The 24173-nt window shown below is 32.9% G+C and overlaps 1 protein-coding gene across 1 annotated transcript in view; it reads right to left on the reverse strand.

The window, feature by feature from the left end:
• Positions 1–6638: 6638 nt before the first annotated feature.
• The window catches only part of LOC126865696 (autophagy-related protein 16-1), a 601739-nt gene continuing 584204 nt past the window's right edge, over positions 6639–24173 (reverse strand). Inside the window, exon 12 of the mRNA XM_050618511.1 lies at positions 6639–10305. Within this exon, the coding sequence (XP_050474468.1) occupies positions 10209–10305 (97 nt within the window). The 3' untranslated portion in view covers positions 6639–10208. The remainder of the gene's footprint in view (positions 10306–24173) is intronic.

The following is a 24173-nucleotide window of genomic DNA, read 5'->3' on the forward strand; positions in this document are numbered from 1 at the left end:
CACTAGAATTGTATTATAGGTCAGATCTGCTAAATATTATAAATTTATCTCCTTCTTAAAATTATGGCTATTAACATATATTCTGAAATAATAACAGTTTTGGTTTCATTGTTAAATTACTATAAAATGTCCATCTGTGCTAATAAAATACATTGAACATAATATATTAATACAAAAATTTAAAATCCTTCTGTATGTATTAAATACGCGAATGCGAACGATCATTGGTTAACTTATGAAATATTTCTGATATAAATTTCAACTAAAATTTATTCCGTTCAATTCTTCTATTTGACAATATTACTCGTATTTACGCGAGTTTTACTTTAAAAGTAAATGGATGATCCTGAAATAAAATTCGGTTATACTTGATTACATAAACTAAATTTTAGGACGACCATGTTGGTCATGTTAATTGCATGTTGAAACATTTCTTAAGGACGACTTCAACAAGAAAAGAAAGAAGGTAATTTTCTTTTGATAAAAATGTCAATATCGCGACACTGTTGATTTTAAGCTCGGGTTATTTTTGAAAGACGGAGTTATTTGGGTTTTGTTATTTCAATTATACTAACTTATGTAAATCTTATATAAACGAGACCTTCGCGTATTTCAAATGCATTACACATTTTTACCATCCAATGATCACTTAAAACCAATTGGATTTAGTTTTTATTATCTCTCCGTAAATTATTATTAGATATAGTTTAGTGATAAATTTTCATAACTGAAGATGACAAAAGATTATTTCAGAATCTAGTGTCTCCAGTTGACAAATTTTGCAAACAAACAGGCTTATATTTCAAGAAGCTCAAATAATTAATGTCACCATGGAAACAAAATATGCTCGTTGAGCACAACACGATCTGTCGCCCACTAAAATATACTGCTTCGTTAACTTGTCTAGCAGACGTGCATAAAAAATATGAATTTCATTATTAACTAGTATTTTATATGTAGAAAAAGCACTTTAAAATCAAACCGATAGTAAACCTAACAATGTGTGTGGCGCTTTATGCAATACTCAATTAAAAATGTGGTTAAGATTTGTTTGTACAAATCGTATCTTTTAAATAAAATAAATTATGTTAATTTATAAGATTAGGTACATTACACACACACATATATATATTACAGTGATTAAATGTAATTTCATTCTCCATTTATTTCAATTATTTTGTCTGAACAGGAATGTATGAAGAGGTAGTTTAAAATGCAAATTTTATTTAGTAAGCCTATATTCATCTTACACAAATTAGGTTCAAGTGCGTTAAAAAAAGTTGTGATTGAAAAATCGAAACGTATAATGGAGTTCTAAGTGCAATAAATGGGTGTGTCATAGGATACTTCACCTTTTTATTTTTTAAAACTAATAATAAATTCACAAGCTCTGAAAGCATGAAATGCAACTTTTATCGTGCACTTTCCAACGATATTTCGCGTCGTATTAAACATGCTTCAAATAAATAACTGAACTGTTCTACATACGGACGCATTTGATAATGTTATGTCGCCAGTACTCAAAATACTGATCATTTAATTCGTAATATTTCAACGATAATTAAAAAATTTCCATAAAAATGTGTAAAACTCTTGTATTTTATAAAGCCATACTCGTAACATGAATTACAAACCCGGCTTAATAAGAGCAGATTATATAATACGAGTACGTGAATTTGTAATAAAATTTAATTTAAATTCTAACTTCACTTCACTTCTACTCAGATCGAAGATAGTTAAATATACATTATATTATATTTCAATATTACAATATGTTAAGTTCGGAACACACAGAAGAACTACGTGAGATCTTTGTCGGCAAAGCTCATAGCACGTTCGTGTCGACGTCAAGGAATTAACAGAAACGGACACGATATCTTACGATATTTTGCAAGCTTCACTCTCTTTTTCATTCTTCAAAAATAATTATGAGCAGCGAAAGTCTATCACAATGAATTGTTGTGAATCGTTGATGCTGAAATGGATAATTCTTTTCCAGGAGCTATCGAACGTACCTTTTCCATCAAAAATATTTTTAACTTGTATGATAATATTCGCTTTAATATCATTGTTCGTTATGTTGCCTGTTATTTCAACTAATTTTTCATAAAACGATCCAGTAATATTATTTATAATTTGACAATTAAATTTTAAATGATTTAATGAACACAACAATGAATATACGTCATTAGCAGCGAATATTTTAATTGACCATATATTGTCCAATTTAATAAATCTATAATAAGCTATTTATTTTTCTTCAATTTAACAAATATATAGAACACTATTTAGTTTCTACCAATCTAATAAACAATTTCCTAAACCAAATATTTCCAAATAAAGACCTAAATATTCGAACAAACTGAAATATTCAGTGACGACGTATTTACAGTTTATGCAGAGAGATTCCTGCTAAATCCAGTAGGAAGGAATCTTTCGCAAGAACACCCAAAGAGACACGTTCAGTCAAAATATCGAAGCAAAGGAGTTTGTATTTCCGTGTGATGGAACGCGAAAGCATTTCGGATCTCACAGAAGCTGATTCTATATCAGTGGACAAACATCGTGCTTAAACTTGCTCACGAGTCTCTTACCTGGCCCTGACGACCGACGTTCCGTCGGATTTTCCGATAATGTTCGTAACCCCTCTGCCTCGAGACGAGACGAGGCTACTTGGATCTCACGAAGCTACGCCAAAGTGTGAGTCGCTCTTCTGATTCCTTTATACGGCACCTCTTTGCGTTTGAATTCCTAATCTCTTGCTCATTACGTTGGCGGCGAACTACCGCGAGCTGGAAGCGACATATAGACTTCGCGCAACAATAATCATGTTGTGGCATCTTTCTTCAGCAGTGTCACTCTGTATATTAAATATAATAAAATTACGGAGCACGTTTATTCACACGAAGATAGTATCAAGGGAAGTGGAAAATCAAGCTGATGTCGTTAAGTCTTTATAAAGTGTGTGAAGGGAAATAGAAAATGAAGTGTAGAAACGTACAGTGTTACATGTTGGTATAACAGGTGGCAAAAGTGAAAAACGTGGAACTTGAGGTTTTCATTTAATTTCTAACTTGTGTGCTTTCTGAATGGAAAATCTTTTGTTTTATCGGATTATACAGCTGTGAAATAATAAATATAATTTTATAGGCAATATTGAATGAGTTTTAACTTAATTTGTATTATAGGACCAAAAAAAATCTTTTTTCCTTTCAAATTCTCTATGTCTTATGCTTTAAAGACCTACATACACATTAAAGGGGATCTCAAAGATAGTTGTATATATATCTCATCCTTCTTAGATCTATATTCAATCCCTCTAAACAAGGTGAAGTGACGCTTTAATAGTATAATGCAAAACTAACTTACACTTAATGTAGAATTAACGCGGTTCTAATCTTAACTTAACTCAAATCCAACTCATCATACTGTATAGTAAGTTTAAGCCAACCTACATAGTATATACTTTGACTACAGCCAGCTTAACACATGCCTGTAAGAGTACAAGTCACCGTATCTACGTTCAGTAGTGTAGATCAACGATAATTCCAGTCAAATATCAATTTTCAAATTATCTTATCATAATCAGCTTTTAATCCTCCAAATTTTATCAATTCTCGTGTATCTTATACGATTATAATTCACCATAAGGAAACTACAAGCGAATCTAATCGTTCCCTTATAAAAAAAATAAGCAAGATTTAATCTTTAGTGTGATGGAATCGAGAATTAAAACGAGAAGGGTATTTATTGATTCATCTCGCTATTATAGATTAATGTAGATTAATGTAAGCAATTAGCAGAGATTCTTCGAAGAAAATTATGAAAATCAAGTGTATATTAAATTAAGGATATTGTACATCTTTTATCACTACAGACAGAAATACTTTTATTAGTCGTTCGAATGCTCGCTAAAATAGCCGAAAAGATTTTTACCTTCCTTATGACTTGAACATCGATATATGTGTTTTGTGTATATTTTAAGATTTCCTTTTGTTAATTTTTAAATTCCTTCTGCAATTTTGAATAGAAGATAATATTTTTAAGTCTGTATCGCAAATTATATAATGATATTTTCTTCCTATTATAACTTGTTTCTTAAGTAGATATTTATCGCAACGCAGCAATCTTTGCATTTATGTATCTTTTCTATTTGGCGCGATAGTAAAATTTGTATAAAACAACAAGTATTCTTTTAGGATATTTAATATATTATCCGTATTACGTACGGCCAAGCACTTAAAGGGTGCGTTACAAGGAAACGAGATGCAATCTTTTGTTCGAATTCTTTCGATTCGAACTGTTTCGGCGAAGATTTACAATTGATTATAGTGTTTAGCCGGTAAACCACGGGAATCGAAGCTGGTATGCACTTTTGCGTACTCGTGTACCCTTTCGTGCATATACACGTAGGGAAGCGAGGGCGAGAGAAAAATTTCGGTGGCCCCAGATGCGGCCGACCGATCGAACTTTAACGTCGTTTGCAAGCGGCTTCCCCTGGCCGCGGCGCCGCATTCTCACGTTCCATTGCGAAACTGTCGAAACTGTCGAATCGCGGACAAAGGGCGTATAATGCGAAAGTTAGAAACAGAGAGACGGTGAACGGTGCATGCGCAAGAGGACGCGCATTGCTCGCGCGATACGACACAGCGGAAGTTCTTCGACCGTATAATATTCCACGTACGAGTTGTCACTTCGCGACCGCATTTCAGTGACTAATGAGCGCTTTCGAAAGCACGTTAGGTACTGTCAGATACACGCTCTGTTATATCGTGGACCTCTGTGAAGGGATCTTGATACATGCGCACGTACAAGTACACACATCCTCGAGAGCGAGTACGCGATTTCTCCGTGTGCAGACTTATCATCCTTTTCGGCGAATACGTACATGTACGTGCAGAAAGGGAATGATGGCATCGAGGACACGTATGTGTCGCCATTCTCTAGAGTGGAGTTAATTAAAAAGTAATGGACTGGTTTGACGAGGTGCGATTTTTAGGAACTTACGTGGTGAGCGAAAAATTGAAGGTACTTTGGTGGAAAATATTTCCAGGCGTGAGTCTGTGGAAGACAATCTTATGATCTAGATTTCATGATAAAGATATTGGGATGGGGATTATTTACGTTTTTATCTGTTCGCAACTTTTTAAGAATTTTCTGCATATAAAAAAATACATAATAACATGAGATGGGATATGTGTAGGACATATTATAATCAAAATTTTATAAAAATTATTTCTAATCTTAAATGTAAAAAGATGTGTGTTTTTATACTTTGTAGCTTATTAATTTTAACAATCTGTATGTAATAAAACATTAATTTATTCGTTTTAATACTTCGTACAGAATGAAACATCAGTTTGTTGAATTCGTATAAAGGAGTTTTGCATGTTATTCAGTACAGGAAGCATTATCACAGAATTATTACAAATATGTATATCTTATTTCTTATAATATATATATTTATTTATTTATTATTACATATACTTATTTCTTATAAATATGAAATATCTTTACATGAACATTTTTACGGATTTATTACAATGTATAACGATACAACTCAGGTAGAATTAAGATAAATAATTATCACGGATTTAATAAATATTTAGAAAGGGCATTTCATTCATCGATATTATAATCATTGACCAATATATTTAGAAAGAACATTTTGTTACACAGTTGCTTCGATATTTTGTTTGTTTAAACCATATTTAAATAAAATTGAAATTATGTTTCTAGAGATGCTCTGTGACGTGGATTTTCGAAGTTTTATAATTTGTAAGAAATATTTCTTTGTTAAAAAAACACGAAGGGGGGAAACTTCGCCGATTACAAACGACGGTCTATTTAAAATGTTGGTTGCTTATTTTGAAAGGGGAGGAGGAGGAAGGAGAGGAAAAAGACAAAAGATAAAGTATGATGCGGCTTGTCTCTTTAGTATGAAAGAACCTTTCATTTCGTGGTAAATCAAAGTTTTCTCGGAGTACAGATGGTGCATTTGGAATTTTTTAAAAGAAACAAGGAATGCGCTGCGCGCTCGGATCTTTGCTACTTATCCATAAACATCTTCAAATAAAAACTCTTTCCGCGAATCTTTGTCGTTCGTAACAAAGGAACCTTTTTCACGCTGTACAAATACCAAGTTGAGAAAGAATTGTATAAAATTCAGGCACGAAACCGCTATATTTCTGAAACTGTGTATTATTACTGAAATTAATAATCATATACTTCGACATAGAGATTAGAATCCTTCAGCATGATAATATTCGCAAAAATTAACAGATTTTATCATTTTTCACCACATATTATAGAACAGTTCACTTGTAACAAGGTAATTTATTTAATACAATAACATAGATAATCTATAAAATTTGCTTGGAAAATTCCATTCATTTTATTATCAAACCCATTGCTGTAAGGGTATTCACTAATACTTGTTATATGTAACTTGTGGTTCATAAAATTTTGCTAATTTAATTAGTAATAAATTGTGTGTGAAAGCTCAGGAATCAAGCAAGATTCATATAAAAATTTAAACCGAAATTTTAATAATTTTAATGTAAAACCATTTATTCCATAATTTATCATCTAACATGGAGAATATGGATTTAATTAAAAATGCAACACATTTCAAAAAATACAAGAAGAAAAAGTTTAATATGTATAATATATTGCGAGCAGTGTATACATTGTTTCCGCAGAAGTTGGTGTAGGAGAAAATGTAAATAAGAATAACAGAATACATGTATGTCACTGTATTGCTTGTACGATAGGAAAAGAATTATGTAACAAGTTGGACGCAATTATAATAATTTGCTTCAAGAACGGACTTATTTGATAAATCAAACGTTACAAACGATATAACCACTTGATGCTCATCGGTTTATCTCTATAGAAAAATATTAGCGGAGCAAACCGTTTGATCGATATTATTCTATGAACTATACACATTTGAGATCAATGAGGTGGTTAATCAAAGTAGCAAACGTAATCGATGCTATTATATAAAATTTCAACCAGGTAAACCGATGAAATTATGAACAGTCATATCGAAATTAATCATATGTTTGAGTAGAGCAACTTACAGTTCGCAAAACTTAAACGTTAGAAAATAATATCATAATGTATTGGTTATCTGTATAATAAAGAAATACTAATTGTAATAATTCAATGCATACTATACCAAAATCTATATATAACATCTAACTTATCCGCAGAATCTATTATTTCCTTCACGGTGTTAATATAGACTTATACTAAACGATGATCAAAGGACTCTGAGAAAAGAAAAATATTTAAAAACAGGTGAAAATATTTTAAACTGGTGAAACATGAAATAAGAGAGGAAAGAAATTTGTTATCACGTTCGCGGTTTATTATATCAATGTCTCGTTTACTTGTGTATTCGAATTAACAAAAATACGTATCAAAAATATGAAAAGTTATACACGTTGGCATTTCGCGTTTTACTGGCAAACTTTCCTTAAAATTTATGACTCATAAATTCTTATATTTACGCTATAGAAGCCCTTAGAGGCTAAATTATACTTAGAGCCCTTCGATCTTGGCCCTGTATACTCCTAAAAAGCATTCACTTACAAATCTTACAGCTATTGCGCAATTTACGGTCGCGACCAGTTTCAAATTGTTGTGCACGAACTAAGGAGCAATGAGTAAACGCGTAAAATTGTGACACAAAAAGAGTGTTCGTAGTTGAAACGAAAACCATAAAAATACAATGTATGAGTCACTTCACGTGAAATTACATATCCGTTTATTCCTTTCCAATTTTTTTGTATTTTTCATTGATAGAGTTCAGACTATAATTTGTATAAAATTCTATAAGTCTAGATAAAGCTTTCACGCTTAAAATGCAGTTTAAAATAGAGCCTCTTACCAAACATTAAATTACCATTCCTGTAATGTAGGAATAACATTATGATAAATATTTTTTAATGAACACAAGCTTTTGCTTCGTAGTATGATAGATTTAATTCAATATATTCAGACTATATTTCTAAGTTCTTTAATGAATTTTCTGCAAAATTAAATAAAAATCTATAAAATTAAGGTTAAAACGTTAAAAATACATACAAGTAATAAAGTTTTGGATTAATTGAAAATTTCAGGAGAAAGAACTTTGCTCGAGGTGGGATAAGGTACCGTGCATATTTATTGTATTCATCTGGTTTCGAGATAGCTCGCTATTAAGTTCATGGTTTGAGAACAATTTTCAGATCGTTAAGGAAGAAACATGGAAAGCTTAAAAATCGTATATTAAATGGGAATACCAGAGAAAATCCACATTGTTGAATCGAGCCGTTAACGAAAAAAGAATAAAAAACAAATAAAAAAATTCATGGGTCAATAAGAGATAATTCTGAATGATAAAAGTTTGTACTTAAAATTTTCAAATTGCAATACATAAGAAGCATTTTTTATTGATATCAGTCTATTTGCTTCATTTGATCTTTAAACCTAACACGTTACTTTAAGCTATGAAGTTGGAGCATTGAATAAACTATACAATTAAGTAGATTATTAACAAGTATTGTGAGTTTTTATATATTTTATGTGAAATGACTCATACAAATCAATAGATTCTTCACCATTATAATAAATCCGACGATTGAGACAAACGTAATATTGTTCGATACATTATTATCGATCGAATAAAATTTGTATAATGCAATATACTCAGTATCAATATTAGAATTTTATTGTGCTTCTTCACTTAATGAGTACATCCTCTTGCATCCTATATCAGACTTACGATAAAAACGTTCGAAACTCGCTGACATTGGAGAACTTCGAGAAGACTCGATTTCACGGTTGCTTCGGCAATTAACAAGCTTCTTCTGTGACTTCACTTACAATAAGACTTTTTTAATTTTCTCTACTTAAAAAGAGAGATAGAGAAGGAGGAAGAGTGAGAGTGTATTGCACGTGACCTGTGATTAGTCACGAAGGGAAGATCGACTACAGACGAATCAGTAATTAAGCTGAAGTAAGAATTAACCGAGTAACAGTTTTCGTAATGAAAATAGCCTAACTAAAATATTATATCGATGCATATGATATGTTTTCGTTTCGAAGCTCGAATATTTTCTAACTAACAATATGTATTAAATGTTGTTTTATCGTTGAATAAACCTGTCAGAAGCCAAACTAATCAACTCCATTTTTTAACAATTTCTCGATTTCATTACATAAGTACACGATTAATGTTCAATTCTGAAGAAACAAACGGTGCTCTTATAACTTCTTTTGTTGCAAGAAGATGGCATACATAATACTAAATTTTAAGATAAATTTAACAAGTAATGTTTGTAACATTTCTCTGTTACCTACGTGGCACCTTGATTTGATGGCTCAATTGGCGACCACGTCAAAGAAGAATATACTGATCATAGACTACGTGTATTGAGCATTAGAAAGACTGAAACTTTTTACTGTTACAGACATGTCGCTTATGTTTATTCAAGATAGAAAAATTTGATCCCTGACAATCCTTCTAAATTTAAAACAATGAAATCAATTAATCAATGGGAAAGTGCATCAAGTCGCGTGAAACTTGTATTGATTAAATAACATATTTTGAACAAGCAATACGCGACTAGAATTGCATTTGATAAAACGACATTTCACATGCAGTAACCTAACAGAAACAGGAAAGAAACAACCGTGTTTTATCGTTTCTCGCAAACGTGATCCAACTTGAGCGATCGCGTCTGCCGGCACAGACGATTGAAACGCGAAAAATAGTCCTTTACAAGTAAAAGGAGTGTATCTAGCGAATCTTAAAGAGGATAACTACGATAATTTGTTCAATTTGTTGAAGAAAGGGCGACGGTCGTGGCGCGCGGGTATTACCCTAAAAAAGGAAATCTTTACAACCTTGGGGGGGCAACAATCAGGGCAGTTTTATGTACAATAATCTCTACCGTGGCTGAAATTTGCTTCATCGCCGGTAGCATCGCTTTGTACAACCTCCAAATGGTACTCTTTACAGCCTGCGCGCCCAAACCTACACCGTTGATTTTTAGTATCCTGCACACGCCGGATCGTGTCCTTTGTGATATTCCTCCTCTATGGCGCGTAAAGCTTGCATCTACATTTTTCAATTCCACAAACGTCCGTCTCGGCACAAAAGAACGCGCTGACCTTCGTACGTGAAACAATCGTCTATCCCGGGATTGTTTGTCCCGTTAAACATGGTCGCCCCAGACTGTCACCGTTTTTGCTTTGTCCACCGATGCGAGGTAGGCACCGTGCGGATGCCAAGAAACTGCTGTCACCACAGTTCTGAAAGACATAGTGTAACAGATTGATTAGATCAACGCAACTTTTTTGCAATTCGTCGTACATGACGGCTGCAATTTAGAGATTTCCGGATTTTACAATAGATTAAAGTCGGCGGAATTAGTAACTTGTTTCTAAATTTAAAAACTTATATATATATATATGTATATAATCGGTGATAAAAATAAGTGGACATATAGTGGAATTAGATAATTATCAATGAAGTTTCGTTAAACGCGTTTATGCAAAAATATAAATATTAATTTCATTTACTTATTAAACGATCTCTATAAGGACATATGAGAAATAGACTTAAATATATAATACTATAATAGTAGTAGAATTATATAGTAGTATTATAAGTTTATTAAACTTCATTGATACTTTTATTACTTGTTCATTTATTTTTATCTCTGTACTTCACAATATTAACAGTAAGGTTATCTGAATAAAGGTGCTGGAAAGTTGACAACGAGGTAAGAAGAATTACAAAGATTACACGAAACAACATGCAATGTATTAACTGACTGCTCCGAGGTGAGCGTCATTTTGAGGTCAATTGTGGATCTCAGATTGCGTTTTCAGATCGTAATAGCCTGATCGAATCGCTGCGACCACCGGCTAACTGTTATAAAAGAACACCGGTTTCCCATGACTGGTATATATCGGTAAGCGAACTGCGCACACGTTTCTCACTCGTCTGGTGAATTCGCTGTCTCTGGAAGCAGGAAAGCATACGCAAATATGTCCGACGTGGTTGATTCGAGTTGGCCACGGCATCCTTTGCGGTGCCGGTCATACCGTTTTCTCTGTTTTCTCGTTTCTATTGTTTTTGCGCGGTAGCATGCGGTAAATATGTGCTAGAGGATTGTCGTAGCTCCGTTCGTTTCATCCGCCGCTGTGAATCGACATAATGCGGTGAAGGACACGGTCTTAATTAGGATGACTGAATATCATTGTCTTTCACCAGTCTTGTCTCGTCAAATGAGAGAAAATGGAGAAACAGGCCGCTCGGATACCACGATTTTCGCAGGTAGATCTTCGCCTAATATGGATTTTTATCTGTTTACTGGTGAACTAGTTTGAAAATGCTGCTAATGATTATCGATAAATTACATTGATGAACAAATTTCTATTGTATGTGTCGGTTTATGTTGGATATTTTTTGAAAGAAACAAGAAATACTTTAACATTTCTAACTTAGAAGTTATCATTCAAGGAAATTGGAAGAAATTTTACCTAATTGTAAGTAATTGTATCTTATTTAGTTTATACAACAATAAAATCAAGCATAATGCATTTCTTTTATTATTATATAAGGTTACATGATTTTATTTACGTTATTTACATACGTATTTCAGCTTTTTTATTACCAGATTCGTTCGAATTTCGAATATGTCGTCGTTGAATTTAATTCCATGGAAATGTTTCGTACTGGGGAAGTAACTTAAATACGAGACTTTAGTTTGTCGTTACTGCAGCCAAGTGTTACGCATATACATAAATGTTAAAAACTAACTGTTTCCCTTTTTCCACAGATTTAAAGCAAATGCCATTCTTAAGTAGACCTAAGGCATGAAACTTGGATGTATTTCCTGCAACTTTTCTACTGTTAAATCCAATTTTTAAATGTGCCATCTGATACAGCTCATCGCATTCTAAATTCATATGGAACATTATTAACTTGTTAGAAGATGCAATCTGCCCTGAACAATAATTTTTATTAGCTAACTTATACCAAGATTGTATTAGAATCTATTTTGTAATCTGTTCGATAACAATCTGTAGTGTTACATATATATTATACAATCATATAAATATATATTATATATATTATAATATTTATAAACATATATTATACTGTTAAAAAGAGTTCACTTAAAACCTTACATTTCAGTTTTTGCCTTTTTTGATTCCTAAAACCCTATAAAATCCAAATCTCGAAATCAGCGAATGTCGATCATTTACCACAAAGAGAGCGTATTTTCTTTTGTCACATTTTTACGCTCCTACATATATCCTGCCAAAAACCTCTATCACATCATAAAACGAAAAAAGATATATCATTCCGTTGAATGAAAGAATAAACGTAACATTCACATCTCGAGAATACCGCCTATAAAGATATTATTACCGCAATACGATACTTTTCTCTTTGTGTATCTTTTGTTAAAGAAAAACTTTTGTTCTTGGAACCGCTAAGTTACGGAAGCATTAAAGCGACAACAGACCACCCTATACGCGAAAATCAACGATGGCGTGCACCGCTTTCGCTAAAGATTTCATTTGAATGTGGAAATACACAGTGGTGCGTAATTTTCTGGTCCGAGCGGCTTTGCCCATGCAGCAAAAGGTCTATAAAACCTGAATTCCCGAGGGTGATTCACGGGGCTCCGTAGAATCGTAAAAGGGTGTTTCTATGCGAGGACAAACGTGCTGAAAATGACATACCTTTTGCGTCTCGAGTAAAACTTCGCCCGGAGATAGTGCGTCGAGAAACGGGTATAAAATGTCTGTATATTTGGAATACTATAAAGGTCAAGTACAAACGGAGAGAATGATGTGCTAAAGGCAAATTGGATTCGTAAAAGTATGATTAAAAAATTTATATGTCGATTGAGAAACTTTTTGGGAAATGTCTATGGTGGATATAGACGAACATTACAAGAGAAGAACATGATAGATACAGTTTTCATAATTTTCTAATATTAATGTCGCTGTATGATTAAACAAAAAAATTGTTAACATGACGCAATTCAAAGAAGAAATTAACGTGTAATATTCACAGATACGTTAATTTATTGCCTCTAATGTTACATAGTAGAAAAGCAATTATGTATCATAAATACCGAAAATATTCAAAGTAAATTCATATTTTTATAAATATACCTGATTGAAAGAAATGAAATCTAGAGAGAAAAGTATTTTACTTACTAAATATTATAGAGAGTACTACACTTTGGATATTTTATATATTTTAATAAATTATGTGTAGTCTATGCATTTTTCACTTTCAAATTTCCCATAAATGCATAAAAATTTGCAGTGTAGTCATGATCTTTTACTCTGAACAATGATTAAGTTGTCGTATACATATATAAACCTACGAAACTATAGACAAAGTAAAAATTTCGAGTTCAGTTGCTGACAACGTTCTGCATACTAAACCAGGTCACTTGCAATATGATGGATTGATGCTGCAACGTAGAAAAACTGACCAAGAGAAAAACATTCCGGTGTTATTTTTTGACATCCATATCATTTTTGCTTGTACCTATACGCTCTTATATTTCATTTATATTGTACGCAGCTAGCGGAAAGCAAATGATATTTATACATGTATATCAATTGAAGTACTTCGTACTTTATAGTTAGAAGCTGTCGTTTCTTAATCAACATTGATTTTGATTTTGGTGAAACTATGATAAAGACTCTTCGACTAATATTGACATTGTAAAATAAATAAGTATTCTGATATTATAATCATCGTTTCATTAATTTATCGATAATCCACATAATTTTATTTTTCGTTTACAACATTGCGTAATTTTATAGTCATAACAAAGAAGTTTATTAATTTCTTAGTAGACTTTAGATACATGTTAAATGCATATGCGAGTGTCAATATACGCTTCTATTCTTAAATATAAATATGCAAAAAATGCAAAATACACAACACACATTTTTATAATCTTCCTAGTCGAAAAACGAATTAAAATTTAGATTTCCCTTGTCTATTTGCATTCTATAAAAATATGCATTTGCATGAACATGCGCTTGGTTCTAAATAGAAGGATAAAACGAAAATGTAGAATACCATTTTTTTCACTTGAAACTTCATTTTTGAATAAATCGATATCGAAGTCACATCGAGTGCTGGCGTTTACTCGCGGACTCACTTATGCTTCGATCAGATATCGTTATAACCTACTTGTATTGGTGCTCGTAATCACATATCAAAAAATGAAAGATGAACAATAAAAGTTCTCTATTAATGCAAAAATTGTCGGGAATAACTCCCATTTCTCTACCAAAGTAATTGCGTCCTGCGTACTACGCTCGTACGATTGCTTCCAAAAGTATTCTGTATTTTCACATATTCCACGTATAATCATCTTCTTTCGAATTATACTCAGCAGTACGGTGACATCATACATGGAAAACGTTAATAATTTAATATTTAATTTAATATAATTTGCTACTTATTAAATTCAATTTGTATAAATTATGAAATTCCAGGTAATAAAACGAAGTTCTTACTAATTATTTATGGTATATGAATATTTCCTGTTGATACTGTAATCCACCTAATATTGGATAGCTTATGAAACGTGTACACATAAGCTAGAAATGTATAGTTGACGAAAATAGAAATGTACATTAAATAGAAAATAGAACAAGATACTAGACTTTGCATTTTATATTTCTAGGAACATATAAATCAATTGATTCAAATGGGAACATTTAAAGTTCCAGTGCTTTTGCTACAGAACTAGGGTACTTATTTTCTTTTCTAGTTTCTAATTAGGACATTAATTTCTATCTTATGGATAGCAGAGTTAAATTTATGGAATCTTGTTTCCACATAAACTAGGATATTAAACATTCGCTCTTTGAATAAAAATGAAGTTTTATAACATTTCTTGCTTTTCCATCTTCTAATTAGTACATTAAGTATTACACTATTTCAAATTGTACATTAACACGTAGTACTTGCCGATCTATAGTGTCTATAGTGAGAATAAAAAATGATACTCTTTAGAACATGGTTTTGCTACATGCGGGTATACTTTACGCGAATATTCATGTTCGTCCAAGAGCGAAATACAGAAAGAAAAGTCGGTAATATACATGTATGTATCGATAGCAAAACAAGTAAATCCGGGCAAAAAATTGCGGATTAAGTAGAAGGCCAACAATTAAAGAAGTAAAATCGCTAAGAACCGCTAGAAATGTTCAATAAGTTTCAATGTAAGATAGATAGGTGGCAAATAGTTGATCCTATAAACGAGAAAAAAGAAAGAATCAAATCGATTGTACATGGACGCTTGATCGATATGCCTATGAGTAAGTAAACTTTGTTTCTGACAAGAAGGCGGGCTCATATGGGAGGAAACAACAATGTCGAAGAGAGAAAAAGTATTGGAGGAGAAACGTGCGTCGCGACGACCGCCCGTCGTGCACGGCGTCCGCCGTCGTCACCGCAGGCAGTGCTACCATCCACGACAACCAGCAACGACAACCAACCACAACAACAATGATATTTTTCGAAGTGTCTCGGTTCCCTATCCGAGATACCTTTGCGAAACCAGCTACCTACGTGGTGTGTATTGCGAGTGTGATAAAGGAGCCCTATCCATTTTTGCCGAAGGAGTGTGGAAATAAGCTTTCTCGAACGACGTTTCCAACCGTTACTTTGCCTCTATGGCTGCCCCCTTTGTTTCTCTTTTCCTTTCATTGCATTGCATTTCGTTCGGTCGCCTGTTTTTCCCCACCCACCTTCTATGGCGAGTGTGCTAGTGTTTAACCAAGAAGAAAATGGCTGAGAGAAACGCGAAAAAGATTGGTTAACCGAAGAGAAGAAAAAAGCCGAGTAATATCATCACAATTATTCAATCGATTCAGTTTAATTTCGCCAAGTGTTATTCTATAATTGCACCTGTTTTTTAGGAAACTTCGCTAGTTATTTGCGTTAGGATAAGAGAAAAGGAAAGCAGGACATTAATTAATTCTTTTATAATCTTCTTTCTTCTCTAGTACTATTTCTGGGTTTTTCTTTTATACATTTTTTGATGATTTACTCGTAACAATAGTGAATAAAATTTGTCTAATGTACTTGGTTCTGTTCCGACGATAGCAAGAATCAATCTTGATAGTGAAGTATGCCTTATCTTTTAGTGATTGTTGAATAATTAAGAAAAAAACTCGATTTGTTATAGATCAACATGTAAACGTCGATAGACGATGTTTTATAAAAACCAGTGGCAAATAATTATAGAAGAATGAGGAAGGGAAGTGGCAAGTGAAACGTATTCGCTAGGAGAGCAACCAAGGATTTCAGATTTCAGCTTCGGGCGATGGATTATGCGGAGCGCAAGGATTGTAAGAAAGAGGATATTGTTGCCGGGGGATCACTTAAGGAAAGAAAAGCATCGGAAGAGCAGCGTCGCCTATTTTGTAGCATAAGTGCGCCTCATTTATCCGGTGGAACGCGAAATAATTAACAAAATTGCAGAGAATATTGTGACTTAGAGCTTCAAGTAAAAAATTTTAATTTACATACTATAATATGAATTTATTATAAAAACAAGTAGTTGTTTCCAATATGTATTACTATGTGTACTATTTAAAGAAGTACACAGACGACTACGTTTTGGTTGGAGAAAAGCAGTTTTCTCAGGAATTCTTTTACATTCGAGCGTATTGTCAAACTTTTATTCAGAACATTCTTTCTCAGATCATCGAGAGTGTCTAAAAAATCATAGCTTATCATTACACAAAAGGACTAAATATGCTTACCACAGTTCACAGTATAAAAGCAATAATATGTAGTTAGAAATTCCATACTGTAATTTGCATAAAAGAACTATATATTTATTATTATTCAGACACTAAAGACGTGTTACGATACCAAAGTGTAATACATAATCTAATGATCTGAAAACGCTGATAACATATTCATCTATTCGCTAAAACTTGTATCATAAATTTGGTTCTTAGACAAAAACATAAGTGTACAGGATACCGATAATATCCAGTTTCCCAACAGCATTTTCATCGCAAATCTCTATAAATGTTATAAATTATAATAATTAACGAGCAAAAGCACCTACCTCTTCACATTTCGGTATTTATAATTATTTTTAATTTTCATATTATAGGAACGATGAGTTATCACCAGTGGCTAACACCAAATTCGTATGCAACCGCCAATTATTAAGTCGGCTGATTTACGCGCAACGTGTCGAGACGTGTATTAAAATGAATGATTGAAAAATATGATTTATCGCACGGAAAGATTATCGAAACATTGTTTTATAAGTATTAAAGGGGAAGCAGGTTGACAGGCAGAAGCTGGTCAATTTACTCTTTGGCAATGCGTCTTTTATCATACTTAGCAGCTCCTTTGTAATATGTCAGTGCAAAATGATGAGCACCACCTGTTGACACAGTCGACGTAGGCGATGCCTTAAGGCGATAAATTTGCAGCACCGGCAAAATGAGAATCTTAACGCACCTAACCGTGAGATATAATCTTTCATTGCGCAGCAACATGTTGACGCATTCACACAATGTATTTTAGATTTTTATGAAAACACTGCATCTTAATATTTTTCAGTGTATTATATCATTAATGGCGGAACTAATCCGATTTGAAAATTATTCGAGTATTAATAGAGTAATACTGATTATCAATATGTTTTTCAACGAATAATAAAACTTTTAACATTCTAAGAAAAACCTTAGCATAAAATGGTTGGTTTTCAATATTACTACGTAAATTTCATTTCTTGTTTCTGCCTCTAAACTCAAAAAACATGTATATTATTTACCGTAATTTAAAAAATAAATACGATGATTATATTAAATGGATAAAAATAAATTTACCTTGAAATATAGAATAATATTCGTAATAAGTATATATACTTATTTTAGGTTATAAGATAAAGGACACCGCTTTATAGGCAGTAATTTATAAAAAGGAATCAATTTCACGATTCTGTTTATGCAAGTAATTCATCTACACTGGCACGTTGCCATTTAATCAGGGTGAAAATGTTTGTTACATTATATATGTATCACCGTCCATGTGTTTATATAAGCTAAATGAGCTACGGTTACGTAGGCGGATGAAAAAGCGCATAATTTGAAACATGATTTTCCTTCTACTAACAAATATACGGGGCGGAATCCGGATATTGTTGTACGGTATTAATGTTAGAAAAATTAGATATACACGTTTCATACGTTTCGGTATCCTATTTAGAAAAATAGGAAATTTTGTTACAATTTAGCTTTGAAGATGAATATAAAGATAATAATGAAATTAGAAATTTGTATTTAATTATTAACATTTGAAGTTCTCTTACGAATAACGCATTATTACTTAAAGTTAATTATTATCACTTCTTTTGTATTCATTCTGGTGTGAATTATCATTTAAATACTTTTTGCGATTTTATTTTTCATCGCAAATATAAAAATACATATAATTATAATTAAATATATATAATTGTATCGTATAATTATCGTATTTGGTAAAAGATAAGGTATAAGAAATAACTACAAATTTCGAGGTTAACCAACAAAGATGTCTTTGCAAATCGTATCGTAGTAAACATTCATGCTTAACTGAATGTGGAGCGCAAAGCGTTGCAGGGTTAACTACCTTTACGTCAGAATTAATTGATTCGGGAAGCTGTTGGATGCACGCCACAAATGAGTTTACAATGAATTTCAGCTTGATACGTTCTGTCATTTTAAGCAATTCAGTGATCAAAGATCTCGTATGATCGTAGCGGACACTTGCTTTAGTTTATCAATTAAAAAAATACCAAATAAAGTTTATTTATATGTACACATCCAAAAATCTTTTTCGTAATAGCTTCTATTATCATTATACATTTTTGCAGTACAAGTAAAGAATCTTAATTTATCTCGTTTAATTCGTAACTTGTACTTTCTTATCTTACTGATATAAATTTCACGAATTTTGTAGTGAATTTATAGTCGGAAATCTTTAATATTCAATTTAAAGGTTGTATTTTGCGTTGTGCAAAAAATTCATTCTCTGCACTTTACATATAACAAAATTATTTTATTCAGAAGCAATTATTTCGTGAAATAACTACCTTCAACATATTCTTCCACGTTTTCATCCACAACACGTAGATATATATCCTTCCATTAATACCAATTTACCAACGTCACGCCAAGAATAGCGATGTTATAGCATAACGAACTCTGCAATGTTTCATGCATTGAGCCATGAATCTCATTCTCGAGTGCTTCGTTTGATTTTCTCAAAACTTTCTTTTCTCTTTTCTATCAAATAATTCAAATTTTCCTTTGCTTTTTACTGTATACAATCTTTTTACAAGGAGAGATTGGCATGTCAACATACCCTTTGGTGAAAGTTAAGCGCTTCCTATTATTCAAATCGCTAATGACTGCTTTTCCTAATGACGTACAGCTATGCAAATTTGCTTCCTTTAATCTACGGGCTACTGATTTTAAGAACATGCTTAAATCAAGCCTTTCAATTACCTGGTGACGTGTAATGGTAGGTTTATGTCGACAGTTCTTTACAATTCGTTTATCATTCTTTTTGTCGTATATACGATTTAGAACTAATGAAATGTATTAAAGTAAAGATTTTACTTGCTTCAAATTTTTTTTAAAACAAATTTTAACGTTTTATATTTTTCAGTACCATTTATATTATCAACCATTTTAAATCGCCAACTAATTTGTAGTACAAACTTTCGTCGTTTTTATTTGTTTAACGTAATTATGCGTAATAATGGTCGAAAATATGTAACATTAAATTATCATCGAAAGATAATGTCCATTCTATCTGTCAGATAGATTGAAAGCGTCAAATAAAGATTATTCAAAAACAATATAATCTATTCCCATTCATTATTTCGAATTACTACAATCGATACAAAAATAATTTTCACAAGCATTTCACATTCACTTATTTTCCAATGAAACTTTCATCAATCATGTTCTACATTTTCTTCTGGCATTATCAAATTTTTAAAAGCTACATAAAAATACTATAAAATTTAATACGTTTAGTATTAACTAATTGGCATATAAATGCTACAATAAAAACAATAGTACGTAAATGTTTTTTATAATGCTCACTGTATATAAGAACCAGCAAATGCGCCAAATGCGTACATATATCAATAAGAAGATAAAACAAGCGGGGCATCTGCATGATTTTATTGTATGTCCGGCATGCAACGCAATCAAGGGAACGGTGTAGAAAATCGAGTAAATCTAGCGTCGTATTGAAGCAAAGAAACGAACAGGCCCGCGAACATCCGCGGAAGAGTTTGAATAGCGCGATGGCGATTACTTTCTCCGGTGTATTTAGCGGCCGAGTCACGGAAGTGAGTGATCGCGGGGAGCAATTCATAGACGCGTAGGAGTCGCGACAATTCTGCAAGGAATTCCGCCGGTTATCGAGACAATCGTGTATCTCTGCCATCAATCTACGTGGCCGCGAGCGACGCGTATCTGAATGCTTGCTCGGCCACGAACAGTGGCGCCTAATGGCGCGCTCATTGACGTACAGTTCCCGGTGACTCTACGGGCTGCAGGGTACGAGAATGACAATACGTACGATGATTAGATCGGCGTCGTTCTCACGGCAAATGACGCGAAACGTCGCCACAAACACTATCGTCGTAAAGAAGCAACGCCTGTGACACATCATTGCGCTCGTAAGCAGCTTTCACAGGCTCCTCTTTTGTACCTTCGTTGCATACGCGAATGCGTACACGGCTCGGATAAACCTGTATGTGAAAGGCGGCTCATTATTATTACAGATATGTAGATTTATCGAATTATAAAATCGCTAGGTTTTTCGAGATACGACCGATAAGCGCGAACAGGATGTTCCTGTTTGGTGTCAAAGCGCCTTATCGACCAGATATATTGATAATCAACATCTTTTCCAGTATTCAGGATTCGCGGAAGCATTTCTGAGAGTGTTTCTCAGAAATTATTTCACCCGCAGGTTTATTATTATGTGTGGCTGCTAGTGGTAGTATAGGAATCTGATGAAATCAGAGAGTAGAGATACAGTGGATTATAAATGGTGTACTAGGAAGTATCTTTATGATTTAGATGTTTGCGGTTTTTCTAGTAAATGATGTGAAAATATTTTAAAAGAACGTTATATGCACATTTTACCGGTTATTCCCTATTTTGTTATTTAATTGGATATAATGTAATACACTTGTCTGCATAATGTACTGTATGATGTAATCTAATCTATTTGTCGTTCTGCATTTATATACAATTTTTAATCAATTACAAGATTTCTTCTTTATATTCTGGAATTCAGATGCGTGAAGATATTTCTTCGTATACTTACAAGAAACTTTCATATTGTGGTTCGACGCAGTAGGTATTTCAATTAAAGCACTATACAATTTAAAATATACGCAATAATTCCACAATATACAAATGAAATCAAACACGGAAGCGTCGAATAATACAATTAAAACAAGTATTTAAAAGAGATTTCAACATTCAATAAAAATTTAACGATTTATAATGAAAAGGTTAAAACTGTCCTACTTATAAACGAAATAATATACAAATGTTGCGATTAAATCTGTAATAAACTTAGCTATACACAGTACCTTAAGCAATGTATGTATCTGTGTGTTTAAGCGCTTTAGGTAGCGCTGTAACAGGAAAATCTGGAAGCACGAGGCAAACGTATACACGTTGCCATAAACGATCAAACGAAACGATCGTGACAATGAATTCCGCTGTAACACAAATTCTCTTACTTAACCCATGTTCGCGTTACGGTTACGAGTTCATATTTGATTCGAATTCACGCTTGGTCCCCCGAACGTTTTCTCGAGTGTATTGAACATACAGTTTTAGTAAACGGCAGCGAAATTCCACGCGGTTCTCCGTTAAAGTTTCGCACCGCTTGTGCGAAATTCTGCTTCACTTTCACCACCTATGTAAGGCTTCCTGGGTACATCAGCAGTGGTTGGGTGCAACGTTGAATCCCGTGAATACTTATACTCAAGATCGATGTGCTGCATCCTCGCACGGTGCTCCATTATTCCTACGTTAGAGTTAGTTCACCAGCAGTGGCGAGCAAACTTCCTGCTTTTTTTACCGTGCCCTTTTTAATTCTTAACGTACGATACACGCTAAAAGGTCTATTTCCGTTCGGCAACCATCTATCTCCTTTTTCTAGTTTTATGCAAAGGGAGGAGAAGAAAAAAGAAATCAAAGCTGCAAATGGAACGGCTTGATAGAAGGAATGAGAGAAATTGAAGCAAATAAATTGCATAGGTACATTGAAGAACATTCCAGAAACGAAATTACTCTGTAATATAAAACTCCATTTGTTGGAACAAGATTGTGATTAATGTCCGATTAACTGAATTTCTGCTTTGAATTCACATACCTGAACGTGGCTCCTATTACGTGAACGAAAAATGATAGACAATGAGATAACTACAATACGTGAACTTCTATCATATAAACTCCAATCATATAAGCCGTTTGGCTCTCGAAAATTTTAGAATAAAATCAATGAACTTAGACTATAACATTTATGATTACACAGTTTTTAATATATGAAAGTAGTAACGTACTTTATATACGTCTGACGTGCATTTAAAATAATTACAGAATGCTTGGAATTGATGACAGAACGATTTAGACTTTTTCTAGAATTCTTATCTAGATCAATATTTCTTAGGAACACAAAATTAAGAACGGGGGAAATTCAATCATTAGACGAGCTTATAGAGTTAACAGGAAGCGGAGATATATCTATCGGTTAAATTCTTCCTACTTGATTATTAAGTGCAACGACGTGCATCGGAAGGAGAGATTTATGCTAATCTGATAGGAATATAATATGAGGATATTGCATCGAATATGATAGAAATTAACTTGCCGTGATAGAGATAAGCATGTAACAGTAGCCTTTTAACAACTTTTTGTTTCGAAAAGCCCAAAATTAAGGTAAATTATAACGTGAAAAAGGGCCCCTTGGCGTTACTTCGGATGCAGCTGGCGCGTAACTTTCATCGATTTATGATGGTTGGAAGTCTCTGCGTGAAAGATAAGTGAAATATATGTACCAGCACTTATGTATATACTAATAAATTTGCGGTGTCTATTAAGTATTAATATAAATAAATTTTCTGCAAATTAATTATTTTATCAGTATGACAAATAAGTAGCAGTTTGTCTATATTTAGTTCAAAGCAGATACTTCTGGAGGATTGCTAGGATTTCAGGAGAACTGTAACAGCTGTTTATATGGATTTAAAGCTGCTTAGTTATAGTATTTCCAGATTAACGTGCTCTTGAGCAACGTTATCCGATCAGAAAACTCTTGCGTAATGGAACTAATATTAGGGAAATGTTGCTAATTATTAAGTTATTAATTAACAACGATAATGAAGTTATAACACTTCTGACAAAAATTTGTTTGAAATTACACGCCAGATAATTGTTCCATCCGACGAAAATTTTTAAAGCTACTTGTGTAATAGTTCACTAGTAGCCAATTCTCAATTACTATTATTAGAGAAATTTTATTATAAACGCTAACAATGATATTTATAGTGGCAACAAGTAATAAAAGTGAAATTTGCAAATTACGTGCTAGTTAATTGTTTTATTCAATACAAAATTGTAAAAATGCTATATGTACAATAGAAGTCTCTAATAATCATCAATATTATTAATTAATAAATTATTGTGTAAGAATTCACTGATATTCTTAATTAATAAATTGTTGTAGACAGAGACATCGACATCCACAAATCCCAGACATCCACCACATCTTCTCCTGTAAAGTTTATTGTCACACAATGGCCTAAAATCTCTAATTATAAATACGACCATGTTATGGAAGATGCGCAACGACCTATTTAAAAAATATTAAACTGATGCCAGTAACCGCAAGAGAAAAGATCTATACGCGGTTGATAGAGAGGTTTTATCGAAAGCTGATCATCAATAGAAAAATATAACGAGCAAAAAGGAAAAGGGAGAATTGTTAAGGGTATGAAAGGGAGGGAAATACGAAGGAACGAGGGTGGAAGAGAAGGCACGAGGTTGAACTGACATGTATATCCGTACCA

Source organism: Bombus huntii, chromosome 5, assembly GCF_024542735.1.
Source record: "Bombus huntii isolate Logan2020A chromosome 5, iyBomHunt1.1, whole genome shotgun sequence".
NCBI classification, from domain to species: Eukaryota; Metazoa; Arthropoda; class Insecta; order Hymenoptera; family Apidae; genus Bombus; species Bombus huntii.